Source organism: Cervus elaphus, chromosome 5 (assembly GCF_910594005.1).
Source record: "Cervus elaphus chromosome 5, mCerEla1.1, whole genome shotgun sequence".
Lineage (NCBI taxonomy): Eukaryota > Metazoa > Chordata > Mammalia > Artiodactyla > Cervidae > Cervus > Cervus elaphus.
Window position 1 is genome coordinate 114,559,885 of NC_057819.1, and position 25,361 is coordinate 114,585,245.

The 25,361-nt window shown below is 44.0% G+C and overlaps 1 protein-coding gene across 5 annotated transcripts in view; it reads right to left on the reverse strand.

Annotated features, from left to right (window-relative positions):
• Positions 1 to 25,361, reverse strand: part of STAT5B (signal transducer and activator of transcription 5B) — a 63,913-nt gene that overhangs the window by 6,709 nt on the left and 31,843 nt on the right. For 3 of the 5 annotated variants that reach the window (XM_043904631.1, XM_043904634.1, XM_043904632.1), the window contains 15 exons: positions 19,964 to 20,101; positions 16,535 to 16,691; positions 15,296 to 15,385; positions 14,020 to 14,194; positions 10,440 to 10,570; positions 10,058 to 10,209; positions 9,431 to 9,586; positions 8,847 to 9,026; positions 8,420 to 8,507; positions 8,217 to 8,339; positions 7,503 to 7,595; positions 2,951 to 3,157; positions 1,708 to 1,802; positions 1,474 to 1,604; positions 443 to 613 (listed from right to left, as the gene is read on the reverse strand). In XM_043904631.1, the coding sequence (XP_043760566.1) occupies positions 443 to 613; positions 1,474 to 1,604; positions 1,708 to 1,802; positions 2,951 to 3,157; positions 7,503 to 7,595; positions 8,217 to 8,339; positions 8,420 to 8,507; positions 8,847 to 9,026; positions 9,431 to 9,586; positions 10,058 to 10,209; positions 10,440 to 10,570; positions 14,020 to 14,194; positions 15,296 to 15,385; positions 16,535 to 16,691; positions 19,964 to 20,091 (2,077 nt within the window). In that variant the 5' untranslated portion in view covers positions 20,092 to 20,101. Of the gene's footprint in view, positions 1 to 434; positions 614 to 1,473; positions 1,605 to 1,707; positions 1,803 to 2,950; positions 3,158 to 7,502; positions 7,596 to 8,216; positions 8,340 to 8,419; positions 8,508 to 8,846; positions 9,027 to 9,430; positions 9,587 to 10,057; positions 10,210 to 10,439; positions 10,571 to 14,019; positions 14,195 to 15,295; positions 15,386 to 16,534; positions 16,692 to 19,963; positions 20,102 to 25,361 lie in introns of those variants that run through there. The other 2 variants (XM_043904636.1, XM_043904635.1) reach the window with 2 other exon arrangements.

Below are 25,361 nucleotides of genomic sequence, written 5' to 3' on the forward strand. Positions count from 1 at the left end.
TACTTTTATGCTCAGAAAGCAATAAAACCATCTCTGTTTTAAAAAACAAAATTTTACCTTCCTAATTTTGTTTGCTCTAAACTTGTACATTGTTAACACACTGCAGCTGCTAGAAAAACACTATGGTGGTTCCTCAAAAAGTTAATCATATGAATTATCATATAAAGCAGTCCTTTCCCTTCTGGGAAAATACCCAAAAGAATTAAAAGCCAGGATTCAAACAGATACTCATTCCCTTCAGTTTGATACTTGGGGCTGGTGGTGAATATGTTTTTTGTCTGACTAAAGAAAACAGCCTGGGATTTATATCTGCCCTGCATAAAGCTCAAACAGCAACCACTGAGTATTAACTGTACAGATTTTATACAGACACAGACACACATACACCTAAGACAAAGCCCCAAATCACAACAAAACCAAATCAGAATGCGAACATTGTTACCAGTGGCAGGCTCGCATGGAACTGGGGTGTAATACTTGGAGTACACTTCATCTTTGGGCCGGTCAGGAAACACGTAGATAAGGTAACTCAGGTCTCCCAGGCGGTCGGCCAGGGAGCGGATGGAGAAATCTCTGGTGGTAAAAGGCATCAGATTCCAAAACATTCTTTCCTCTAGATCAACAGACAGAATAATCATGGTTCTAAATATGACTTGTGAACAGGAAACCTTAAAACCCAAAGAGACTACAAATAAAGCTCTCGATGAAAATTGTCCTAATAAAAATCTCCATTTAAAAATAACCGTGGGTTGTGGATTAAGCAGTTTTAAAGGTCATGCGTAGATAAGCGGGTACCGCATGCCCTACTTCCCTTGAGATCAAATGATCTCAGGCAGTTTCCAGTTCAAACAGTGTTCTCTCCCTCCCTACAAGAAACTTGTTGCTGACTCCAGTCTCTGATTCCCTCTACAAAAGCACGTAAGAGAGACAGGAAGCGTGTCCATAGCCAGAGGGTGTGTGAGAGTTATTAAAAGCTATTTAAACCTTTAAGTTACCAAAAACAACCACGCTACTCTTGTTTGACTGTGAGGATCAGAGGAAAGAACTAATATTTCCAGATGAAAATGGCCAATAGCTGTAACCTTAGGTTAGGATAAGGGAACAATGAAAACAGCATATTATTTCCATTCTAATGACTCCAAACGACAGAGTAATTCTTTACTGAAATAAGCCCAAGCTTGAATAATAAGGCAAAAAGTTCAAAGGTGAAGCAGCTGACACTTTGGGCAGGATACTGCATTACAAAGGTAGCTATCCATTTGTGTTTCTCAAAATTAGTGCTTGTGTTTCCCATGATAAGATTTTACACCAGCTGCAGCTGTGTCATGGTTATCCATTTGTGCTTCCCATAATTAGTACTGGCCCCAAGGAATAATAACAAGTACTCAATGAACTGGTGGTTAAAGTATAATAATTTTGCAATGTAAGCACCTAACCAGAGCCAAGATGTCCTAAAAAGGGAGAGACACTCACGAGAATCAAACTTCCAAGCAATGGTGATGCCACCAATTTCAGAGTCACTGAACCTCAGCAGGAAGGTCCCGTCTGGCTTGTTGATGAGCAGGTCGTGGGCCTGTTGCTTGTTCACGAAACCCAAGATGGCCCTGGATCATAAAGGCCAAAGGGGCAGAAGCAGAGTGTGATGTTTAAATGCAAGAAGGAAGACCTTGCCACTCTACTGCCAGCTTAGTAAATGACAATGCTCACCCATCATTCCAATGAGGCTTGAGATGTTTCTTTAACACTTCCATAACACCATCAAACCACTGCCAGAAAGTATAATTCCGTCCGGGTAAATTCTCCTGGTTGGAGAGACAACAGTGAACCCAAGAAGGCAAAAGCCACGCTCAGGGTCTGATTGCCTGGATACGCTTTAACTGGACAAATTAAATGGAAAACATCCACACTGTCAGGAACATACAAATATAGATGCCTGCATGAGTTTGACCAAAGGGTCCTACAACCAAAAAACAGTGCAGAGAAGAAAAGACGGGAGAAGGGGAAAACACCACAAAGCAATTACCAACACTCAGTGGGCCTGGCCACACACCCTCTCCCCTGCATCTGGGCTGACTAGTCCTTTGTTGGTTGTGATTGTGGCCTGTGACGAACCGCAGCAGCATCACCCAGGAGCTTCTGAGAAATGCAGAATGTCAGGCCTCATCTCAGGCCTGCTGCATCCAAGCCCACCCCTTAACAAGATGCTCCGGTGATGCGTAAACGTGAATTACATCAGATCGCACCACGAGGCTATAGGGAACACTCTATCATCTGGGTGTTACCAACAATTAGCAGCCAAACGCAGTGATCTGATTCTGTTGGAAGGCAGGAGCTATACTGCAATGGCAAAGACAGACCATGAGGGCCTCCTGCTTCTCCTAGCAAAGCTCCTCTGATCACCAGCAAACCTCTTAGCCAGCTGGTTGGCACATAACCGTTCAAAAAAGACATACTCAGAGACTATGAAATCTCTGAATTAGGGCACTTAAAGTAAGTGGGGTGGGGGTGTAAGCAAAGAAATTAAAGTTCAATTTAAAATCAACTTAAATTTCCTTCATCAGCATCCTCTTTCTTGGACTGAGGGTTCCATGGGAGCCTGACTTTGCATTATGCATCAAGGAACATCAGAGGGTCAAGGGGACAGAGCCATGGAGCTCTGATCATCACAAAAGCTTTACTTCTCATGAATTACATTACTGTTCACTTTGCTGTTTCCTTTACAAAGGAGAAAATGCACTGGCTGCATGCTAGTGCACCCGATTTGCTTAAATATTCAAGCATGTAATTTTCTACATAAAATGTATGAGGTTGTCCATCTGTTCAGAAGCTTCCTAATATCACGGGCACATCACATTAGAGACACGAGGAGTGAGGGCCTGGTGCAGGGAGGCTCCTGAGGGACTCGGTTTGCAGGGGCTGATCTAATCGCTGCCGGTGGTGCGTTCCTCACCCGGTTGAACTGGGACCAGGACACGGACATGCCGTTGTAGTCCTCGAGGTGGCTGCTGCTGCTGTTGAACAGCTTCTGCGCCAGGAACACCAGGTTCTCCTTGGTCAGGCCCCGGTTGCTCTGCACCTCGGCCTTGAATTTCATGTTGAGCGCCTCGCACAGCTGCGGCCACAGGACTTTGTCGGGCACTGCAAACGGAACCCTGCCCTGAGGGGGAGAGAAGCCAGAAACCTTAGGAGAAAACAGTCGCATGATTTATACCCTTGATGCGCAAGAGAAAAACACCAGGGACTGGATGGAGTTACAAACACTTGTCTGGCTGAGCCTGAGTGTCAACTCAAACTTCCTTGGGGTGTGCCGTTTCGTGAAATTCAGAAGGATCCATCTTCTCTTCTTCACTCAAAACTTGGAAGGTAACCTCGTGCTTTCTGTGGGATTCTGTAAGTGAGCTGCTGGATGTGTCGTGTTTCAACAGTCATGAAAAAAAACATGACCAAGGTCTGGCTCTGATACTGGAAATTCAAAGGGAGTCGAAGTCTACAAGACTGGTTCTCTAGGTATATGGAGAGAATGTGTGTGTGTGTTGTGTGTGTGTTCATACATGTGTGCTCAAGTGTCATCCTTGCTCTTGACTCCTTCTGCCAAGAACGCGAGCTTAAAGTGAAATAACTTGTATGGAAGAGTAGAAACTGTGAGCTGAAGATTTTACTGAGAAACAGATTCAGATATAAATTTATTAAAAACTGCTTTCATCCCATTCGGTCACAGTACTTCATTTTATTTTATTATAAATTTCTTTTGGAAAAGGCAATTCCTTCACATGATATAAAATTTAAAAAGCACAGAAGGGTATACAGTGAAGTCACTTTCCTATCACTTTCCTATCTGTGTCTGCCAGCAATCTAGTTCCTCTCCCCAAAGCATGTAATCTAGTTTATTGTGTATACTAACAAAGATATTCCAGGCCTGTCAGCGAATATGTATAATTTTCTTTTCTTAAAATATAAAACCCACGTATTCTGCATCTCCTTTTTTTCACTTAATACTTTATCTAGAAGACCTCACATTAGCACATAAAGAAATTTTTCATTTTCTTTTGTGGCTGCTAAATATTCTACAGTATGGAGGAACAATAATATATTTAACCAGATCTCCATTGGTGGACATCTATGTATCATCCTTAAGTCTTTGGCTATTGTTACAAGCAAAGCTGCAGTGTATTCATCTCATTTCACATATAGGCAAATACATCTGTAGAATAATTCCCACAAGTCTGTATTTGTTCTAAAACAGCATAATGGAGAAGATGTGGAGAAAGGGGAACCCTCCTACAGTGCTGGTGGAAATATAAATTGGTGCAGCCACTATGGAAAACAGGATGGAGGTTCCTTAAGAAAAACTAAAAAGAGTTGCCGTAAGATCCAGCAATCCCACTCCTGGGTATATATCCAGAGAAAACTCTAATTCAAAAAGATACATGTGCCCCTGTGCTCAGAGAAGCACTACTTACAATAGCCAAGACACGGGAACAACCTAAATGTCCACCGAAAGGTGAGCAGATGAAGGTGTGGTGGACAAATACAACGGAATGCTGCTCAGCCATTAAAAACAATGCCATCTGTAGCAATACTAATGGGCCTAGAGCTCTTCACACTAAGTGAGGTCAGAAAGAGAAAGACAAAAACCATATGATATTACTTATATGTGGGATCTAAAATAAGACACAGACTTGTTTACAAAACAGAAACAGACTCACAAAGAAAACAAACTTTAGAAAGGGGAGAGGGAGTTGGAAAGGGAGAAATTAGGAGTTTGGGATTAGCAGATACAAGCTATTATATATAAAACAGATAAACAACAAGGTCCTACTGTATAGCACAGGGAACTATATTCAACATCCTGCAACAAACCATCAGAAAAAAATATATATATATAGAAACACTTTGCTTCAAGAGCGGGAATACCAGACCACCTTACCTGCCTCCTGAGAAATCTGTACGCAGGTCAAGAAGCAACAGTTAGAACCAGATATGAAACAACAGACTGATTCCAAATTGGGAAAGGAGTACATCAAGACTGTATATTGTTACCCTGCTTATTTAACTTATATGCAGAGTACATCATGTGAAATGCCAGGCAAGATGAAGCACAAGCTGGAATCAAGATTGCCAGGAGAAATATCAATAACCTGAGATACTCAGGTGATACCATCCTTGTGGCAGAAAGTGAAGAGGAACTAAAGAGCCTCTTAATGGAAGTGAAAGAGGAGAGTGAAAAAGTTGGCTCAAAACTCAACATTCAAAAAACTTAAGAACATGGCATCCAGTCCCATCATTTCATGGCAAATAGATGGGGAAATAATGGAAACAGTGACAGACTTTATTTTCTTGGGCTCCCAAAATCACTGCAGATGGTGACTGCAGCCATGAAATTAAAAGACATTTGCTCCTTGGAAGAAAAGCTATGACAAACCTAGATAGCATATTAAAAAGTAGAGACACTACTTTGCCAACAAAGGTCTGTCCAGTCAAAGCTATGGTTTTTCCAGTAGTCATGTATGGATGTGAGAGTTGGACCATAAAGAAAGCTTAGCGCCGAAGAACTGATGCTTTTGAATTGTGGTGTTGGAGAAGACTCTTCAGAGTCCCTTGGACTGCAAGGAGATCCAACCAGTCAATCCTAAAGGAAATCAGTCCTGAATATACATTGGAAGCTGAAACTCCAATACTCTGGCCACCTGATGTGAAGAGCTGACTCATTTGAAAAGACCCTGATGCTGGGAAAGATTGAAGCCAGGAGGAGAAGGGGACGACAGAAAGTGAAATGGTTGGATGGCATCACCGACTCGATAGACATGAGTTTGAGCAAGTTCCAGGAGCTGGTGATGGACACGGAAGCCTGGCATGCTGCAGTCTATGGGGTTGCAAAGAGTCAGACACAACTGAGCGACTGAACTGACTGAACACTTTGCTGTACATCAGAAATTAACACAACATTGTAAATCAACTATACTTCAATAAATTTAAAAAAAAAGTAAGATGTACACTAGTTATTAACATAACTGAAAATGTTAAAAATTATTTATTTAGATAAGATACTTCAGGAATGACATATGGCAGGAGATGCCAGAGTTACACAAGGAGTGAGATTTGGGGACAGGCAGAGAGGGAGAGGAGAGCAGACGTGGCAATCCTATCCAGGAGGATCATCAGGACAAATGGAGGCAGATTTTTTTTTTTTAATTTTTATTTGTCTGTGCTGGGTCTTAGTTGCAGCATGTGGGATCTAGTTCCCTGACCAGGGACCAAACCCAGGCCCCCTGCAGTGGGAGCACGGAGTCTTAGCTGCTAGACCACAAGGGAAGTCCCCAAGATATTTTTTAAAATTTTCAATTTTTCCTTGTCTTTTCTCACTTACTCAAATTCCCTCATATATATATATATATATATATATATATATATATATAAGTGTTTATATATATATATACATTTCTATACATAAATTTATTTATTAAAAAGTCTAGTCCTTTGGTGAATAGTTGTCTTCTTGTTTTAATTGATTGTTCCTCCAAAATCCTCTCTTGGATCAATCAAATCCAAGAGAGGATTTGATCAAATCAAATCAAATTCTCTCTTCGAGCTCCTTAGGTAGATGTTTTTTAAAAGAGCCTCAAACGCAGGGTTTATACCACAAGAATGGCAGAATTTCTGCTAAAAATCTCATCCCTGCTGCAAAAATATTGTTCTCAAAAGAGCCCTGTTGAAAATGCCATGTCAGACTCTTCACGTTAGAGCCACATTAGAGAAGGACATACCTTTATGTTCCAAATAACAAGTATAACCTTTCATCAGGTTCTTTGGACTAATTTCTACTGGAAATATGCGCCACACAGAACTCTATCTACTGACATGTTTTGAAAATGATCAAGCCAGCCACACACGAGTGGTACCCAGACAGTACTGAGGTGATACATCCGCAGAATCACACTCATTCCTTTACACATAGCATCTCATTCTTCCTGAGACTTGGGATGAGTCATAGAGCCAAAATTTGGAATAGACATGAAATGTCACCCTCAGTCACTGGAGGGACGATGACAGGAAGCAACTTCTAACCAAAAGTGACTTCCTGATAAAGTACACAACCACTAGAAGAAACTGGGGAGTCCCAAACTCCATGCATGGTTTTACCCAGGATTCAAAATAATATTTACGGAGTACTGACTATGTGACAAGCATTTTGTGGATGAATCTTCCAAATACCACTCTGGAGCACTACTCTCCCTGTGTTGCAGACACTCATGGGAAGCTTAGACTCGGAGAGGTCAAGCAAATTTCCTGTGGTCAGAGTGAGGAAATGATGGGGCCTGACTTGAAACCCTGGCCATTCTTCAAGCGCCTGCTCATTCTACTTTCCAGATGCTCTCCATTCTGCCTCCTAAGGAACACAGCATTTTTTTTCTAAGCCTTTTGGTGGGGATAAAGAGACTGACAGGGACTGAGGACACCAGTGTCAAGGTCTTGAGACCTTCAGACCCAAGGAATGCACTCACAGGCTCTGCAAAAGCGTTGTCCCAGAGGACGGTGGCCGTCGCATTGTTATCCTGGCTGCCGTGAACAATCACCACCACTGGGAGAGACAGGGTCTGAAAGAGACACGGGAGAGGGCTGAGAGTCCACAGCCACATGCTCTGCCCTTCTCTCCTTTTGTTTCCATCACAACACGTGCATCCTCTCTCCATTTCAGTAAATGTCACCCTCAAACACAGAACAGGAATGGCTCCAGGAACAACAAGACATCACATTTGCACAGTCTTAGAAATTTAAGGTATTTTAGCAGAGATATTTCTGCATGACATTTTGAGATTTAGATATTTCTGAAGTATAGAGTAAGTTTCTTGAAGTTAGAGAACAGATAGAAAAGAGAAAGAATATGGAGACATTTCTGGGAAAAAAAATAGCAAGAAACTAATGTCTAAAATTTAACAATAACTGTGCTCAAATCCATTCTGAGTGATGTGTCCCTGGGTTCACTTCTACCCGTAATTCTAGCTATTTCATTTCACTATTATTTGTTCATGTCTTAAGAGAATCTAAGAGACAGAGTCCTAAGGATGAGGTCTCCTCACTTTCTATTCATCAATAATCACAAGTAGGTACACCTGACACTAACACAACGTAAATGAATTCCAAAATAAAAATAAATGAAAAGATACTCTGAGATCAAAACAATTCTTTTGGGATATAAAGTATACACACACACACACCTTGACTTGAAAAACCAGCTCATTTCCACCAACACTGAACTGTGATTCAAAAAGGATGGTAAATTTTTCTTCTGTCACTGACTCTGCCCCACGACGGTCAGATCTCTTAATTCGTTTCAGGGACTGCCAAGGAGAAAGATGAGAGGATAAAGCCCTCAAGCAACTAGAGGGAAAGTCTGTTCTTCCTCTTCTCCCATCCTCACCATGTTCCTGAAGTGGGCGCTCAGGGTGCCTGTGGCCTGGTGATACTCCATCACACAGCAGTTGTTCAGGATCTCCCCGCTGTAATCACTGCAAACGAGAGACAGACTCAACTCTATGCCCACACAGGGTCTCAGCACACATGACGGGGTGTGATATATTGGGGGTGGGAGGAAATAAAGGAGGCTGTCAAAAACTCAAGTCATTTAAGAGGAAACGGGGGTTCAGCTGCATAAATGATATAAGAAGTAAACATACATAAAACACACAAGAAGTTTCCTTAGACATATGCCTACTGTATCAGAGTTTCTTTACACAAGAACACCCTTATTCCTTCTCTGAGAGCTAGGAGAGGCGCTCCTACAAAGGGTCAGGCCTAGACTTGCCAGGAGGTGGGATCCCTTTCCTTCTGTTTCCAGGGCAACATACTTGCGGGTGTTCTCGTTCTTGAGCAGTGACTTGGCCTGCTGCTCGCTGATGATGGTGGCCTTCACCTGGGGGGGGTTCATGTGCACGTTCAGCTTCCCGCCCACCAGCAGGCGCACGGTGGCCGCAAACTTGGTCTGGGTCTTCAGGACCTGAGGGGGCTGCTTCTCGATGATGAATGTGCTGCGGGGACAGGAGATGCTTCAGGGGACAGGGCTCTGGACACTCCCTCCATGTGGGGAGGCTGCCTTGCACTGGGCTGAGCAGGTGCAGGGAGGGCTTGGGGCACAGTCCACCCTCCCTGGAGGTCACTGTGAGTCGGGGGAGCTGGTGGGAAGGGAGGCAGTGAAAGGAACTCAGCGACTAAAACGAATTGCAGGAGACAAACGTCCGTGTAGTGTCCATGAGAAAAACGGGTGGGGTGAACAGCAAGAGGCCATAGCAACAGGGGACAGAGGAGGATGGGATGAGGGTGTGAGGCAGAAACTGAAGGATTTAAGCTAGAGCTCCCCATCTTTAAAGACCTTGCTGCCCCCCACCCAGGGCAACCAGATGGGAGTGGGGCGTGGCCAGGAGGCAGCAGTCACCTGGTCACCAGGGCTGAGATGATGTCAGTGATGGTGGCGTTGACCTCGGCCAGCATCTCCTCCACGGGGCCGGGGATGGGCAGCTGCTGGCAGAGGTGCTCGGCTCTGCGGATTTGCTGCCGGTTCTGCCAGATGATCTCCGCCAACTTCTCACACCTGAACGTGAGCCCCGGGGCCCAAGGGAAGGACACTGGCTTCACCCACATCCTCCAGGCCAGAAGCTGGCAGGCGCCCAGGCGGGGACCAGGCCCACACCCAGCTCCAGCTCCAGCCCCAGGAAGGCCTGGCGCCCAGGCCACCTCGCCTATTCCCTGGGCACAGCAGAGATGCCTTGCCTTCCAGAAACCCAGAGAAACACCCAGGAGGAGCGATGCTGACTGGGGTCCAACCAGCCTGAGCGTCACTTTGCCACCTGCCCCACCCCAGCATCCAAGCCAGTGATGCCCCTCCCAGGGCAGGGGGCACAGGAAGGGACACCAGCGTCAGCATTAAACCAGAACCACTGGTGGGATAAGACCCGTGCCCAGACAGAGGGAGCCAGCTGCCTGTGCAGACGTGGGAACAAACAGCAGCTGGCAGCATCACTCTGAGCCCCTGCTGCCCCTCCCTGCCCCCCAACCCCGGTACCAGGACTGTAGCACATCCAGGCTGCCCTCGGGGGGACCGCCGTTCCCTGCCAGCTGCTGCCGCCGCTTCCACTGGATCAGCTCGTCATCCAGGATGATGGTCTGCTGCTTCCGCAGCAGCTGCAGGGTCTTCTGGTGCTTCTCGGCCAGCTCCTGAGGGTCGGGAGGTGGCTCAGAGGGCCCTTCTGGCTCTCAGAACAGCCCTGCAGGGCCTCCTCCTCCCAGACCAACTCTGCCCCTCAGGCCCCGCGGGGAAGAAGGCCCTGGCCTCCTGCCCCGCCGGGTCCCGCTCTCCTTCTGGCTCTCTGCCTCCCTCGGGGTCCCCGGGAAAGCTCGGGGCGTCACCGCCCCCGCGGGAGGGCAGGGACGCAGAGCCCACTCACCACGCGGTACTGCTGCAGCGTCTGGGCCTCGCGCTGCAGCCAGGCCTCCAGCGACACCTGCTTCTGCTGGAGGGCCGTCTCCCGGCTCAGTCGCTCCTGGGGGTTCAGCTGGGCCAGCTGGGCAAATTGAGCTGGAGGAGCGGACGGGACACCATGACCATGACCTCCCCGGGCCAGCCGGGGGCCCATCTGTTCTGGAGGCAAGACCCTCGAGGGGACAGGTCTGACCCGCGGCCAGTCGGGTTCCACAGCAACGAGGCCAGAGGTGAGAAGGCTCTGGTCCCTGTGCCCTGACCTAGCTCCCCTCGGGGAGTGGGGAGATGGAAGCCTGGGGGACAGCTGAGGAGGAGCCTGCCCTGGCCAAGCCCCATCAGCCCTCTTCACCCCATGTGGGCCTGGCTTGGAGCCACCATGTCTGGTCTGAAGTGAACCCCGCCATTCACCAGGTGGGTGAACTCGGGCAAGTCACCCCGCTCTCCTATGCCTCAGTTTCCCCACCTGTAAAAGGGGAGTCTCACGAGGCATCTACCTCAGCAGCTGCTGGGAGGTTAAATAAGTGATGAGACAGAAGATGCTCAGGAAGCTGCCCGGCACCACTGGCCTCCGAGGGAAGTCAGTCACGGTTAACGGGCTACAAGAGGGGATGAAAGGCTGACGGAGCAGCTCTCAGCTCCAACCTCACGGGCACGGCCTCGTCGGAAGGCTCTGCTCCACGGGCTTTGTCCTGTCTCCCAGGCTCGGCAGCCTCTCCTCAGGGAATGGGGGCTTCTTCAGGCGGTGAAGGTCCCTAATGTGCTTGTCCAGGTTGGTCACTGTGAGCTCAGCTGACCAACCAGGAGAGAGAGACACAGAGAGCTGGGCCACTGCGACACGAAGGCAGCGAGATTCCCTCAGGAGAGCGAGGCAGTTTCTCTCCACACCAGCTCTCAGGCAGCTCATCAATGGCAGGAATATGTAACCAGGCCTCACTGACTCCCTCTGCAAACAACCTGTGATGAAATACTTAAGACACGGGAAGTAGAGAGGATGATACAAGGAGCACCTGTGTGTCAAGAAGCTGCTTAAGAAATCAAGCACTTCCACGGTGAAGCACCTGTACCCTCCCCTGCTGGTAACCCCATCCCTCCCTCCACAGCTAACCACTGTCCCTAGTGTGGCATCCAACCCTCGCCAATGGCCTTTCTGAACATCCCAAGGGTCTCACTGGGGCTCAGCCTAGAAGATGTGACCGTCAGTCAGCAAGTCTCGGTCAAAGTCCTGGCAGGCCTCTGAGGGCCACGTCACACGGCCGAGAACCTGTCCTATGGACGCACAAGGCTGGGACAGACTAAAGCAACTCTATTCAGCCAGGACAGCCCGGAACGAGAAGAGAACTTAGAAATAGGGCTCCATTCTGACTGCAGGGGATTGAGCAGGCAAGAACAGAGCAGAGCAATCTGGACAGCCACCTCGGAATCCTGCCACCCACAGGGAGACAGTGATAATCCCAACGCTGGGACCTGGCTTCCTTATGCAAGTGACCCACTTAGGTCTCTCCTAGCAAATTGCAGAAGCTTCTGGGAAGGACGCCAGGAGACGTGAGGCAATTGTCTGCTCCACTGGAGGGAGCTGAGACTGCCCTCACACAAACAGATCAGTCATCTGTGTTTCTGATGGGTGCACTTGACAAATGAGACTGAACTGACATTGCATCATGGCGACAAACCCAAACCTCACAAGTAGGAAACAGAAAACCCAAGAAGAGGATCATCAATTCTGTCAGCCAGTCAATGGCCTTGGGTAGAAATAAGAGGCTGAAATCTCCTGTTCCCTAATCCAGGAGGTGGTCAGCCTGGTATGGATATAGATGGGAGGAAGACATGCCAGAGTCATCCGCCATCATTTACTCAACACCAGCTCCGACTTGGGCTGTGCTGGCCTCAGAGTCCCTTGAACTACAAGGAGATCCAACCAGTCAATCTTAAAGGAAATCAACCCTGAATATTCATTGTAAGGACTGATGCTGAAGCTGAAGCTCCAACACTCTGGCCACCTGATGTGAAGAGCCAACTCACTGGAAAAGACCCTGATGCTGGGAAAGACTGAGGGCAGGAGGAGAAGGGGACGACAGAGGATGAGATGGCTGGATGGCATCACCAACTCGATGGACATGAGTTTGAGCAAGCTCCGAGAGTTGGTGACGGATAGCGAAGCCTGGCATGCTGCAGTCCATGGAGTCCAAAGAGTTGGACAAGACTTAGTGACTGTACAACAACAACAACAACAAATCTTAAGGTCTAGAGATAAAAAACTGTTCCTTCTCAACAAATCTATATTCTTCCACAGAAGATAAAAAGAATAAGTGGTATTAATACAGGTCTAAAATGGAGCCCACAGGCATGGTAGTAGAGAAGGACATGGTATGTGCATGCACATGTATTTTCATGGCTGACTGGTTGAGCTAAAGCATCTCTGAGATTTTGAGCAGGGCATGTAACCAGGGAGAGGAAACTACAGGGACACTTCATTTTATCATGGTGCAATATATTGTACTTCATAGATACTGTGTTCTTTTTTTTAAAATATAAATTGAATGCTTGCAGCAACCTTGTGGCAAGCAAGCCTATTGATGCTGTTTTTTTCCAACAGCATTGGCTCATTTCTTGTCTCTGTGTCACATTTTGGTAATCCTTGCACTATTTCAGAGTTTTTCATTATTACTATATTTGCTATGCTGATCTGTGACCAGTGATCTTTGATGTTACTACTATAATTCACTGAAGGTTGGGATCATTAGCAATTTTTAAATTAAGGTACGTACAGTTTTTTTTTAGACAATGCTATTGCACACTTACTGGACTACAGTGTAGTATAAACATAACATATATACGCTGGTAAACCAAAAAATTCATGTGAATTGCTTTACTGCAATATTTATTGTAGTGGTCTGGAACCAAACCCTCGGCATCTCCCAAGCACACCTGTATTAAAGTCACACTGCCAAACTCTGAAGGGTCAACAGGGGGTGCTGGTGGGGCTCCACACCTTCCAGACTGATTCTGCCCAAGGCACCAGTAGGTTTTACCCCAGGCAGGGGCTCCTCTGTCTACAGGGCTAACTGAGATGCACTAGTTGCTCTGCCCCAGGACGGCCTGCCTGAATAACCGCACAGAACAATACTAAAAGGCTGTAGAACACAGCTCTATGTCCCGAATAGTCTCCCTGTTCAGAAAGTTTACCATTTCAATAAAGCACCACTTTGAAAATGCCTGCACGTACAAAGTGCCATCTGATATTGTTTCCTTAGTCTGTGTGCCCCTTCCCACAAGAGGAAATGCCTTTCCTCACAGACCAGCAGCTCCTTGGATGTGGTGGGGGGCCAGAATGAGACCCCACCTTCTCTTCCAGGACCAGTGCCTGTATTTTTCCCTTCCAAGGCCTCAGCCTCCGGCGCTGCCTTCAACGCAAAGGATTCTCTGCTACCCCAGAGAGAGGAAAATGCCTCTAAACGGAGAACTGGTTCTCTCCTAAGCCAACCAGCTTCTTGCCAGTCCTCACTCCAGTCCTCCGGACACGCACCACCCTCCCACACCAGGCTCACCCTGGATCCTCAGGCTCTCCTGATACTGGATGATGAAATACTCTTGAGTCTGCTGCAGCTTCTTCAGCTCATTCTCCGTGTCCTGCGTGACCAATCGCAGCTCCTCAAATGTCTGGTTGATCTGAAGGTGCTTCTGGGACATGGCATCGGCGAGACTTCCAGCGGGAGAAGTACCCTGGAGATAGAGCAGACAGTGCGGGTGGCAGTGAGCTGGGCAGTGAGGATGGCAGGAAGCCTTAGGCCTTAGTCCCAGAGAAAGGGCGATGACTGCACTATAACTGGGCCAAGATGCAAAAAGCTAAATTTTGAGTCAGAGAACTGCAAATGTTATTTGTGAGAGTTGGGGTAGAGTGGGAAGAAGAGGAGCAACAGGAGACCTGGTGGGCTATGGCATCTTCATAAAGTGCTGCAGAAAGGCTCTGACCTACACGTAGGAGACATCTGAGTTCTCTCTGGAGACCAGAACTCAACATGTCTCAGGAGTTTTCCTACTAATAATGATGATTCCCTCATTTCAGAGTCATTCACTGGACGCCAACCAGGCCAGGTGCTGGGGGCACAGCGGGGGACATGGCTGTGTGAACATGTCATCGGTGTCCTCCCTCAAGACCTCGTGACTGGGTGAAGAGTGTGAACTGCTCAGGGGCAGCATCCTGGAGACCCCAAGTGAAGTGATGGGAGACGCATCAACAAGGGCTGTGTGGATTGAGTCATCGACCTGGTCTGGGTGGATCTATTCCTTCGATACCAGGTTGAAGGGGGCCGAGAAGGGGCTGTTCTTAAGTGATCTCACCTGAATATAAGTATGTGTGTGTGTAGTCGCTCAGTTGTGTCCAGCTCTTTATGATCACATGGACTGCAGCCCGCCAGGCTCCTTGGTCCACGGAATTCTCCAGACAAGAACTCTGGAGTGGGTAGCTATTCCCTTCTCCAGGGAATCTTCCCGACCCAGGGATCCAACCCAAGTTTCTCGCACTGTGGGCAGATTCTTTACCAACTGAACCACCAGGGATCCCTGAATATAAGCGTGCCTCTCCTCAAACACTATTCAATTGGGGTTAAATTATTTTGCACTTGTTCACATTGTTTTGTGGTTGCGATCTCATAAAGGTTACAAGCAGTCAAGATCAGAGATCAGTTTTCTATTTCCTTTGCGCTCTTAGGACAAAGCTCTGTTTATAGAGACACCAACAGATGCACCCTGAGAGATCCTGACAAAGCTGGGCCCAGAAAGAGCTGGGCAAGAAAGGACTTCCCAAGCCCACAGGACACTCACATTGTTGGCTTCTCGGACCAGCCTCTGTTCATTGTACAGAATATGGCGGATGCAGCGCACCAGCTCCATGGGGCAGCGGTCATATGTGTTCTGAAAGAATCCAAGAGCAAACATCACGTTGTTCTGCTTCATGCTATGGGGCTGAACCTCACCTCAGAGCAGAGGGCCAGACCTCAGGATGTAGGAGACGCTTGGTAACACAACCATGGGAACTGCTGCTCTTCCAGTGTGAATGGGGACAAGAAAAGCATGTTGTGGGAAACTCAGTTACAGGAGGAGTAATTGCAATTATTCATTGCATCTTAAAATGCTTAAAGTAAGGGCACCATGCTTGGGAACAGAATACATTTTTAAAGGGCCATATCAGAGGAGAAACTGGACACCACCTTGACTGAGCAACCAAAATTACTGCCACCAAGGAGGACTAGGTGGACGCGGTACACCCCTGGATGTGATACTCTGAGGAGGACACAACATTACTTATTTTCAATTCTGGTCAGGGGTGTGCACCCTGAATCTAATCATAAGAAATGTCATACAAACCCCAAATAAGGTACATTTTACCTTTAAAAAACAGAGGAGCTGAATTATTTTTAAAATGTCAATGCAAAGAAAGACAAAGGGAGACTGACAAATGGTTCCTTAAAGAGACATGACAACTACATGCAATAAGCAATCTTGAATGCGATCCTGGACAGAAGGGGGAAAAAAATGTCCCACAGGATGTTCGTAAGTCAGTTGGTAACTGCACTGTAACTGCATAAGAGAAGGTTCATATGCTTAGAAAATGAACACTGGAGTACTTTAGGGACAAAGGGGCATGACGCATACAACTTTCGAGTGATGAAGAAATATGTGCATGTCTGTGCCTGTGTTTGTGTGTGTGCATGTCTGCATGCATGTGCGTGTGTCTGCGTGCATGTGTGTGTGTACATGCATGTGCACAGAGGGAGAATGTGGTAAAGCAAATGTTAATAACAGTGAGTCTGAGCATATGTTCTTAGTATCAATCTTGTAATTGTCTATAGATTTGAAATGGTTTTCAAATAAAGGGTTTAAAAAAGCCAGCTACAATCACAAAACCAAACAATAAGAACTTTACACGTGTCACATGTGGCTTGGCAACCTTGGGTGAAAGGAGAGAGAGAAAACCTCTGAATGAAGGAAGAGCCCCTGCAGGGAAGAGAACGCAGTGTGGCCTGGGGCTCATGCGGAGCGTGGCCCCAAACTCATGCCCACCTGGAGCTGCGTGGCGTAGTGCCCCAGCTTGATCTTCAGTAGGAACCCATCTTCCCCCACTTGGTGCTCTGCCTTCTTCTGCAACTCCTGCACCAGGCCCTCCAGGAGCTGGGTGGCCTTAATGTTCTCCTGTGGATTATCAAGATCTATTGAGTCCCTAGGGGAAAGAAATTACATACATATGTATACATACATGCACACAGCCTGTACGAATGCAGCCTCAATGCACCACACCTTTTCTAGGGCTCAAGTGATTGCTTTATAATGCTCACTACAAATTTTAGGCAACAGTGCAATTAAACTGACTAGATATCTACATAAATCTATTTCCAATCCACTAGTTACCTTAGTGGAAGGTATAATATATTTTCTCTTTTTTTCTTTGCAGTGGACTGCCCATTCTCCTACTGACTCGCTCTGGTGCTTATGCTCTTTGCTTCTAGGAATGAAGGGAAAAGGAAAGTGCTTTGTGTGCTCTGAAGGAAATAAGGACTCTGATAATTTCCTATTTATAGTCACCCCTTCAAGGGTGGAAGGGGGCACAGGATCAAGAATGCTCTGTGTGTTTTTGCCAGCCTGGACTTGTATGTGTTGCTAATTTCACATGGAGTATTTCTTAAGTAAAGACAGGTGAGTTAACAGTTACTTCTAAGAAGCCCTGGAAATGTGATATTAAGACAGATGAAGCCTACAAGTATTCACACAAGGCAGGCATTTGTATCACTAGCTGCAGATTTGGGACATGTAGGCAGCACTGACTCCTCCAAAGAACCAGAAAAATCACTTTATAGGCTTCGTAGTCATTCAGAGCCACTTAACCGGTGGCAGGGCTTGGGTGGTCTCCCTCCCTCCCTTCCTCCTCCTCTCTCTTCCCTCCCCCACTCTTCCCCCTCTCCCCATCTCTGACTCTCTTTCTTTTTTTAAACAACTTAAGCAACAATTGCTATTGGGCAGTACTAAATTACTTAACTCTGCTCGCTGAAGAAACCTAACAGCTGTCAGATTGAAATAACATTCATCACTGCTGGTGGGTCTGCAGCCAAACAAGAGATCTGGTGATAGCTAAGCAGCTCTGTCATCTCTACACAGCCCTGAAGTTAGGTAGAAAGTAATTTCTAACAGGGGCACAGACAGGTACACCAAAGCACCGGTAACATTACTTCATCAAATAATATGCTCGAATCTGCCCTCTTGAGAAGGCAGTAGAGAAAGCCAAATTTTAAATATGTGTGCTAAATATGTCTAAATAAAAGCCTTGAAGGAATGGAGGCAGCCCTGCACCTCTGTTCTGAATGGCAATAATGCTCCTCGTCTGAGGAATCCACTCTTCAAAAGAATATTTTGGAGTATAGTTGCTTTAGAATGGCGTGTTTGTTTTTATTGTACACCAAAGTGAATCAGCTATATGTATACATATATCCCCTCTTTTTTGGATTTCTTTCCCATTGAGGTCACCACAGATCACTGAGTAGTGAATTCACTCTTGAGAAGAGCCAATCTCTGAGCAAAACTCATGGAAATCAAGTACTACCAGTTCTTGTACTTTAAAACTTCTCTTCCACATACGTATACATATACACATATATATATACAGACACACACACATACACACACATATATATACATATATAAACTTTCTTAGCTTAAACATGAAGAACTGAAGATGTTTTACTTAAAATCTTTATATTCTTAAACCCAAAACTGAGTAAAATTCAGGTTTTCCCTGACATCAACACAAGTCTTTTAACGTTCGTTTGGTAAGAAGACTACATAGGAAATCTACTAAATGAAATTTTAGATCAACAGAAACTTCCTACTAATGTTTTCCTGAACTCTCCAAATCTTTAAAAGAAAATGAAAATGAAATGGAAAAGCACCAGATGAGGTGCAGTTGACCCGCTCACATTTAGTACCTTTTTTCCCCTCACTTAATTGCATGAGGCTGAGATTTTTTTAATTGCCTAGAAAATTGCCTTCCTTTGGTGCTCTCCAGCTTTTGAACAGAAATCTGCTACTAACACAAGATCGCAATGATTCTAAGGCAACACTACTGATGGGTATACAGCTCGCCTCAAATAGCAGCATAAAGGCTGGTTTCTCCTGTTCTCCTGGTCATGATGATGGAGGCCTGAAGTATCTGATGAATATGACAGATCAGCTTGAGACTGGTAACTGGCATGTGCCCAGGCCCTGCTCAGAGCAGCAGACAGCCTGTGGCCTGGCGTGCAATAACTTTGTTGATTATAAAGCTTTGTCGACAGTCTGTACTGCAATGTACTAATTTTGAAAGAATTTAAAAACAATTTCCCCCCAGATATATAAACAGTGATTTGAGAAATCAGAAAAATAAACATGGTTGTTAAATCTGCCACAAAGAGTAATTATTGTTAACATTTTGGTGTATTGCTTTTTAGTCTTTATATACAAATTACATATAAATTTGAAAACACCAAAGTCATCATTGTTAAACTTGTCAATAATACACTTTATTAAATTTTATGCATATACATACCTTATCTGACCTGTTGAATACTAAACTCTGTGGATAAGGGCTTCAATGTTTTCATATGAACTCCACTAACTACAACACTGCTAGGTACTCAGTTTTGCTGACTTTTTAAAAAATTTTATTTTTAATTTGAGGATAATTACTTTACAATATTGTGATGCTTTCTGTCATACATCAATATGAATCAGCCATAAGTATACACATCTCCCCTTCCTCTTAAACCTCCCGCCTACCTCCCTCCCCATCCCACACCCTCTAGGATGTCACAGAGCACCGGCTTTGGGTTCCCTGAGTCGAACAACAAACTCCCACTGGCTATCTGTTTTACAAATGGTAATATATATGTTCCAATGCTATTCTCTGAAATCATCCCACCTTCTCCTTCCCCTGTGTCCAAAAGTCTGTCCTTTGTGTCTCTACAGAAGTTGTGGTTACATGTACACAATGGAATATTACTCAGCTATAAAAAGGAACACATTTGAGTCAGTTCTAATGAGGTGGATGAACCCAAAGCCTATTATACACAGTGAAGTAAGCCAGAAAGAGAAAGACAGATACCATATATTAACATGTATATATGGAATCTAGAAAGATGGCACTGATATGTTAGTGCCATCGTACCTAGTAGTACCATAGTACCTAGCACATAAATGGTACCTATGTATTAACTGCTTTTTATGAGCAGCAATGTTATAATGCTTTTATCCAGAATTTATTATTAAAGGAAACAAACCCTAGGTTTTTAAAAAATGCCAGTAGTTATTCCATCTTAACATTTAAGATAGAGTACCTTTTCATGGGTCACATAATTTTCTTTATAAACATACAACTTTTAGAGTCTTTATTATGTTATCTTTCTGATAAAACTTCAATATGCTTGTGCCTCACAAAATATGACAGAAAAACCTTTGTTCACTTACCAAGCTTGGCTTTCAATCCACTGGGATAAGTAATGGCGCACCTCAATGGGGAAATGCTGACCATACAGTGCTTGCATCTGATGAAGGGCATCTCCTTGGAGCTGCTGGGCTTGTATCCACACAGCCATGGTTTACAATCTGTTAAACAAACAGTGGTTTGTGTTGGTTTTTTTCCCCCCTTTTAAATCCACTAGAGTAAATACTTGATTATAAAGGCCGGAGATAAATGCATTTAAGCCCTTTTTGATAGACTAAAGATTGGTATTCTTAAACTGAATTTTAGTTTCAAAATGCTTTCAAAATGTAGACATTCAGTGCGGCCACGAAAAGGTATACAATTGGGTCTATGAAGCTCTGACTATAAAATGTACATAAGTCCTATAAGGAAAAATACAAATTCAGCATTAAGGAAAGAACCGCCTCTAGTTTTTATATCACAGACATATTCTTTCTTTTACATGTGTTCCAACAACAGTAATGATAAATAAGTAGCACAGAGATTCTGTTAAACAATCACTTATTTTAGATTTTGTATTCTGACTTTTAAGAAGTGCAATAAATACATCGCCATTTTGAAAAAGACCCAGTCAAAGAAAAGTGGTAGTATCTAATGCATGTATTGAACCCTCAGTATTATGATTATTTACCTAAACAGTAATTATTTGCATATCAAAGGAACAGACTTATTTGGAAAATAACCCCAAGGTTCACCTTCTGAGTTACTGCTAAGGAATTTATGAAGCAATGTTCTGTTAAAATTAAAGCATTTAAAAATCTTTCAGACATTGAAAACAATATATTCCAGCTAAGAGTTAGAAACAAAAACCATTGTATTCCAATAGTGGGTAGATTTTTAAAACACTCACTTGATTTCAGAAAAACGGTTTTATAAAACTACGATGCCTTTTCAGACTCACCTAAGAAATTTTAATTCATTTGGCAGAACCTCCTTGGGATTAAACCAGACTGTGACAGAAGCATTACTTTCATGTACGCAGGGGCCTCCCTGGTGGTCCACTGTGCTTCCACTGCTGGAAGTGTCTGAGTTTGATCACTGACCAGGGAACTAAAATCCCACATGCCGAGTGGCCAAAAAAAAGTTGTACTTTCATGTACACAAAGGGGACTAAAACTGAATCTGCTCTAACACTATGATCCACAGTGTGGAGTTTGATACAAGGCAGGGATATCTTGAATCCCTTCCAGAACTATCTGACGACTGATTTGTACAATTCTCCTATTAACTTGTGCTATAGTCAGGGTCTGGGGAATTAGAACTTTGGTTTTGTTGAACACCAGAGACCACACAAGTGTGTTATGAAACAAAAATCCCTTCTCTGTTAGTTGTAGTTGTCCGATCGCGTAACACAGAGCTATTTATGGGACAAGTTAGTTAGCCAACAATGAGGTGTGGGGTGGCTGCCAGTTACCTATTTTAGATTTGTGCTATGCTACAGAACACTTGCGCAGTGTACAACTTTAATTAGGGCTTTTAAGCATTAAGGCTGGGATCACGGTGAGATCACCCAAGACATCAAATTCCAGTCATGAAATTGACGAAATTTTTCAAATTCTCATTACAAAGAGAAAGACTTGGGTTAAACAGTTCTCTCCAGAAGGAATCCCACAGTAAAATCAAACATCTGGAAGACATTTAATTGTACAATATAATTTCTAATCAAATGACTCATCATATCCCAGGATTTTGGAAATTTGAAACAGATACCAAGGCGTATTTTTTGGACAAAAGGTAAAGGGAAGGATGCCATGGTTGAAGGTGCTTAGACAAGAACGATACAGGAATAAAGAAAAGAATTCAGTACTATTAATCTCCCTTAGTGGCAAAGAACTGGAAAGAAGCAGGACCACATCAAAGCTCTCTTAATGAACATGTGGATAACGCCAACAGATACAAAAATGATCTTGCATCCTGCATTCATTAACTGAATTGACCCAAGAGACAAAAGAAGGAAAACTGTGGGAAAATGTTTACTTCTAAAAGACTCCTCAGTCTACCCAAATAAAATAGCAGTCTGCTAACTCTCTGTCCTCTCAGTTCACTTTATTTCTCTTGGTAGCATTGATCACTTCCTGACATTTATCACATATCTGTTTAATGACTTCCCACCAGGGAGAAAGCACCATGAACACAGTGACTTTGTCTTGTCTTACACGCTTTCTCTTGGGCCTAGAATTGTGCCTGGCAAATAAACATTCAGGAAATTTTTTGTTGTTGCATAAATAAATGTATATACAGAATTCAGTTAAATCTATCAGCTCTTTCCAAAGTCATCATGGAACAAGATATCAGTATGAAATACCAAGTCAAGAAAATGAAACAGATTTTATACTTTGTGAGAGTCTATATTAATAATGGCCTATCTGTCCCTTAATCACATATGGCACCATTTGTAATTTTCTCTTTTAGATTTTATTATTTTTGTCTGTTTTCCCCACTGAATAAGAACAGTAAGTGAGCGAGTACGTACTATGGTGGCATGCCATGTAAGTAAAAAGTAGTAAGCATTTGTTCAGTAAATAAATACATACCAAATATTTGGTAAATATGTCATAGGTTCTGCTGCCTGAGCCTAACTCCAGGAGTCTATTACTGTTTTAAGAAAGAAATATTATGCTGATATGCCACATAGATAGGAATATTATATAAATGTCACACTATTTTGTTAAGCTTTGTACTAGTTCTTAGTTTTTATAAAAGAGTAGAATGCTGAGCTCTTAGAAGTTTTCAGAATATTTTTTACGGTTCTAAATATGAACATGCCACAACAGTTACTTTCTAAAATGCCATCTGAAGGATAACAGCTGATAAACATAAGGTGGTAACCTCTTTATTTTGATAAATACAATATACGTTAATTTCACTACAAAAAAATGCTTTGATAGAGCTGGAAAGTACATTTTGCTTACCACTGGCCAAAAATGTAAAATAAAAACACTAAGCAGTACAAATCATCTTTGTTTTATTTTTAAACTAAGAGTTATTTACACATGGAATATGAGATGACCTACTGAGATTATCATGTAACAATTTAAAATATGCAGTTTAGAAAAAAAATGACTTCCCCCTACCAACTGTATTAATAAAAACCTAGACTCTAAGTGGTGCTTTTCTTCATGCACGTCAAAACTTTATACATGTCCTACACACATTATTAGGCTAAGTCCACACCCGGTATCAGCTGACTCCCTGTCCTTTCTCCCGAGTGCTCATCCAGCCACTGAATGCTACCCCACACATACAGTAACTGCACGTCTGTCCTCAATACACACTCTCTTCTGCTTATTTACGGGCAGCTCCATCTTCAATGCGTGATGTTCTGACAAGGGAAGTGGTTTGTATCTCTGGTAAATCATCACCTCTGAAGACTGGGAAATGGATTTACAATCTTATTTTTAGCCAAAGATGAGAACTATTTGAGCTCTGCGAGTTGCACTCTTATTGTTCATAAGCATTCCAAACAACTCAAAACAACCTTGGATGTAGAATCTTGTGCTTCTGAAAGCATAAAGTATCTACATGGACCCCATATAGCTGGATATATCCTAGGAGTCCCAAATACAGCAGACCCACAGGCAGTTGAAAAAAAGGGTTTCAAAGTCTAATAGCTCAAAATGGTACAGACTTAATGAAAACTGAAGAAAAATTCTGTTTACATAAATTAAATGATATGAGTGGGTGGGATTTAAGGATAATTTTGTCCCCATAATAAATACCTTTTTATTAGATGCTTTCCCTTTGAGAAGTAAAACATAAACCTTTGAGGAAAAAAAAAATCACTCTCTCTGAAGACTTCTAAAATACTGTGGCTACAATCATGCTATAGCCAACTGTAGGGGAGGAGGAGCAGAAGGCAGGCCCTCAGAAAGTTCCCCAAGCATACCTGCGCTTGCAAGAATGAATTCTAGCTTGGGATGAGAGTGGGAGTTTCAAATGAGCAGAGGGCGGGGAATTCCCTGGTGGTCCAGTGGCTGGGACTCTGTGCTCTCAATGTAGGGGGCCTGGGTTCCATCCCTGGTTAGGGAACCAGATCCCACATGCCACAACCGAGGATCCTGCATGCCACAGTGGAGACCGAGGATCTCATGTGCTGCAACTGAGACTCGGCCTAGTCAAATAAATAAATATCTTAAAAAATGGGTACAGGGATTTGTATAATTCAAGTATTCTGTAAGTCTTCTTCTCTACCCCATCACAACCACCGCTCCATTCCATCCTAGGGCCAAAGTCTCTACAATATGGCAAGCTCATCTAAACAAAGTTCTACAAGGGATTTAATAACCTCTTAAACCTGTCTGGGCCTCAGTTTCCTTACTTGTAAAATTATGTCTCTCAGGGGTTGTTTGTAAGAATGAGTTAACATGGGCAAATGCTTAAAACAGTGCCTGGCTCATAGCAAATGCTCAATCTTATTCTGACTTTGCAACCTTAAACTGACAAAACGGTGTCCTTCTCCCCACCTCCAATTTTAACTCGCTTCAAATAAGTACCTTCCGAAAGTCAATCCTGCCACAAAGAGCTCTTGCTGTCTTTCTCCTTAACCAATATCCTGCACATAAATTTCACCCCCTTATTAAAAGCTGGTATTCCCATTTCTTAATCAATTTCACTGGCACCAGGACTTTCATGGATGAGAACTGATGGAGGCTGGTGGAAAGGCACTGGGAGGACCGTTCCCTCACCTCTGAACAAAGGAATTGAGAATTGTGAAGGGCAGTGCAGTAAGAGCAAGGCTGTCGTAAGTACACTAGACTCCAAAAAAGAACATCCATTCAGATGTGCTTGCCTGGCAGCCAGAGCAAAGTTTTTTCCTATCCCTTCCAAAGAACGACTCCGACTAATTAAAGTATGAATTATCAGCAACAAATATCTTGATCCCTCTAATAAATAAATGTGAGAAATAAGAATGAAAACTGAATTAAAATAACATTTTATACATAATAGCCAAAAGGCAGAAACAACCCAAATGTCCATCAGTACATGAGTGGATAATAAGGATATGAATGGAGAAATAAAGCAGATAAAATGGAATATTATTCAACAGTAAAAAGGCATGTAGTACCAAAACATGCTACAATACAGATAAACCTTGAAAACATGATGCTAAGTAAAAGAAGCCAGATATAAAGGGCCATATATTGTGCATTCCATTTAAAGGAAATGTCCCAAATAAGCAAACCCATAGAAACAAAGTAGACAGGTGGTTGCCAAGGGGGATGGGCAGTGACTTTAATGGATATGGGTTTCCTTTGGGGGTGAAACATTTGCCCCATGTCCCACTCTGCTGAGGTGTACCGTCTGGGCTGGATCTGGGCAGCCTGGCCCCAGTCTGTACTCTACCACTGCACCATGGTGACTCTGTCCCAGGGACTTGTGGTC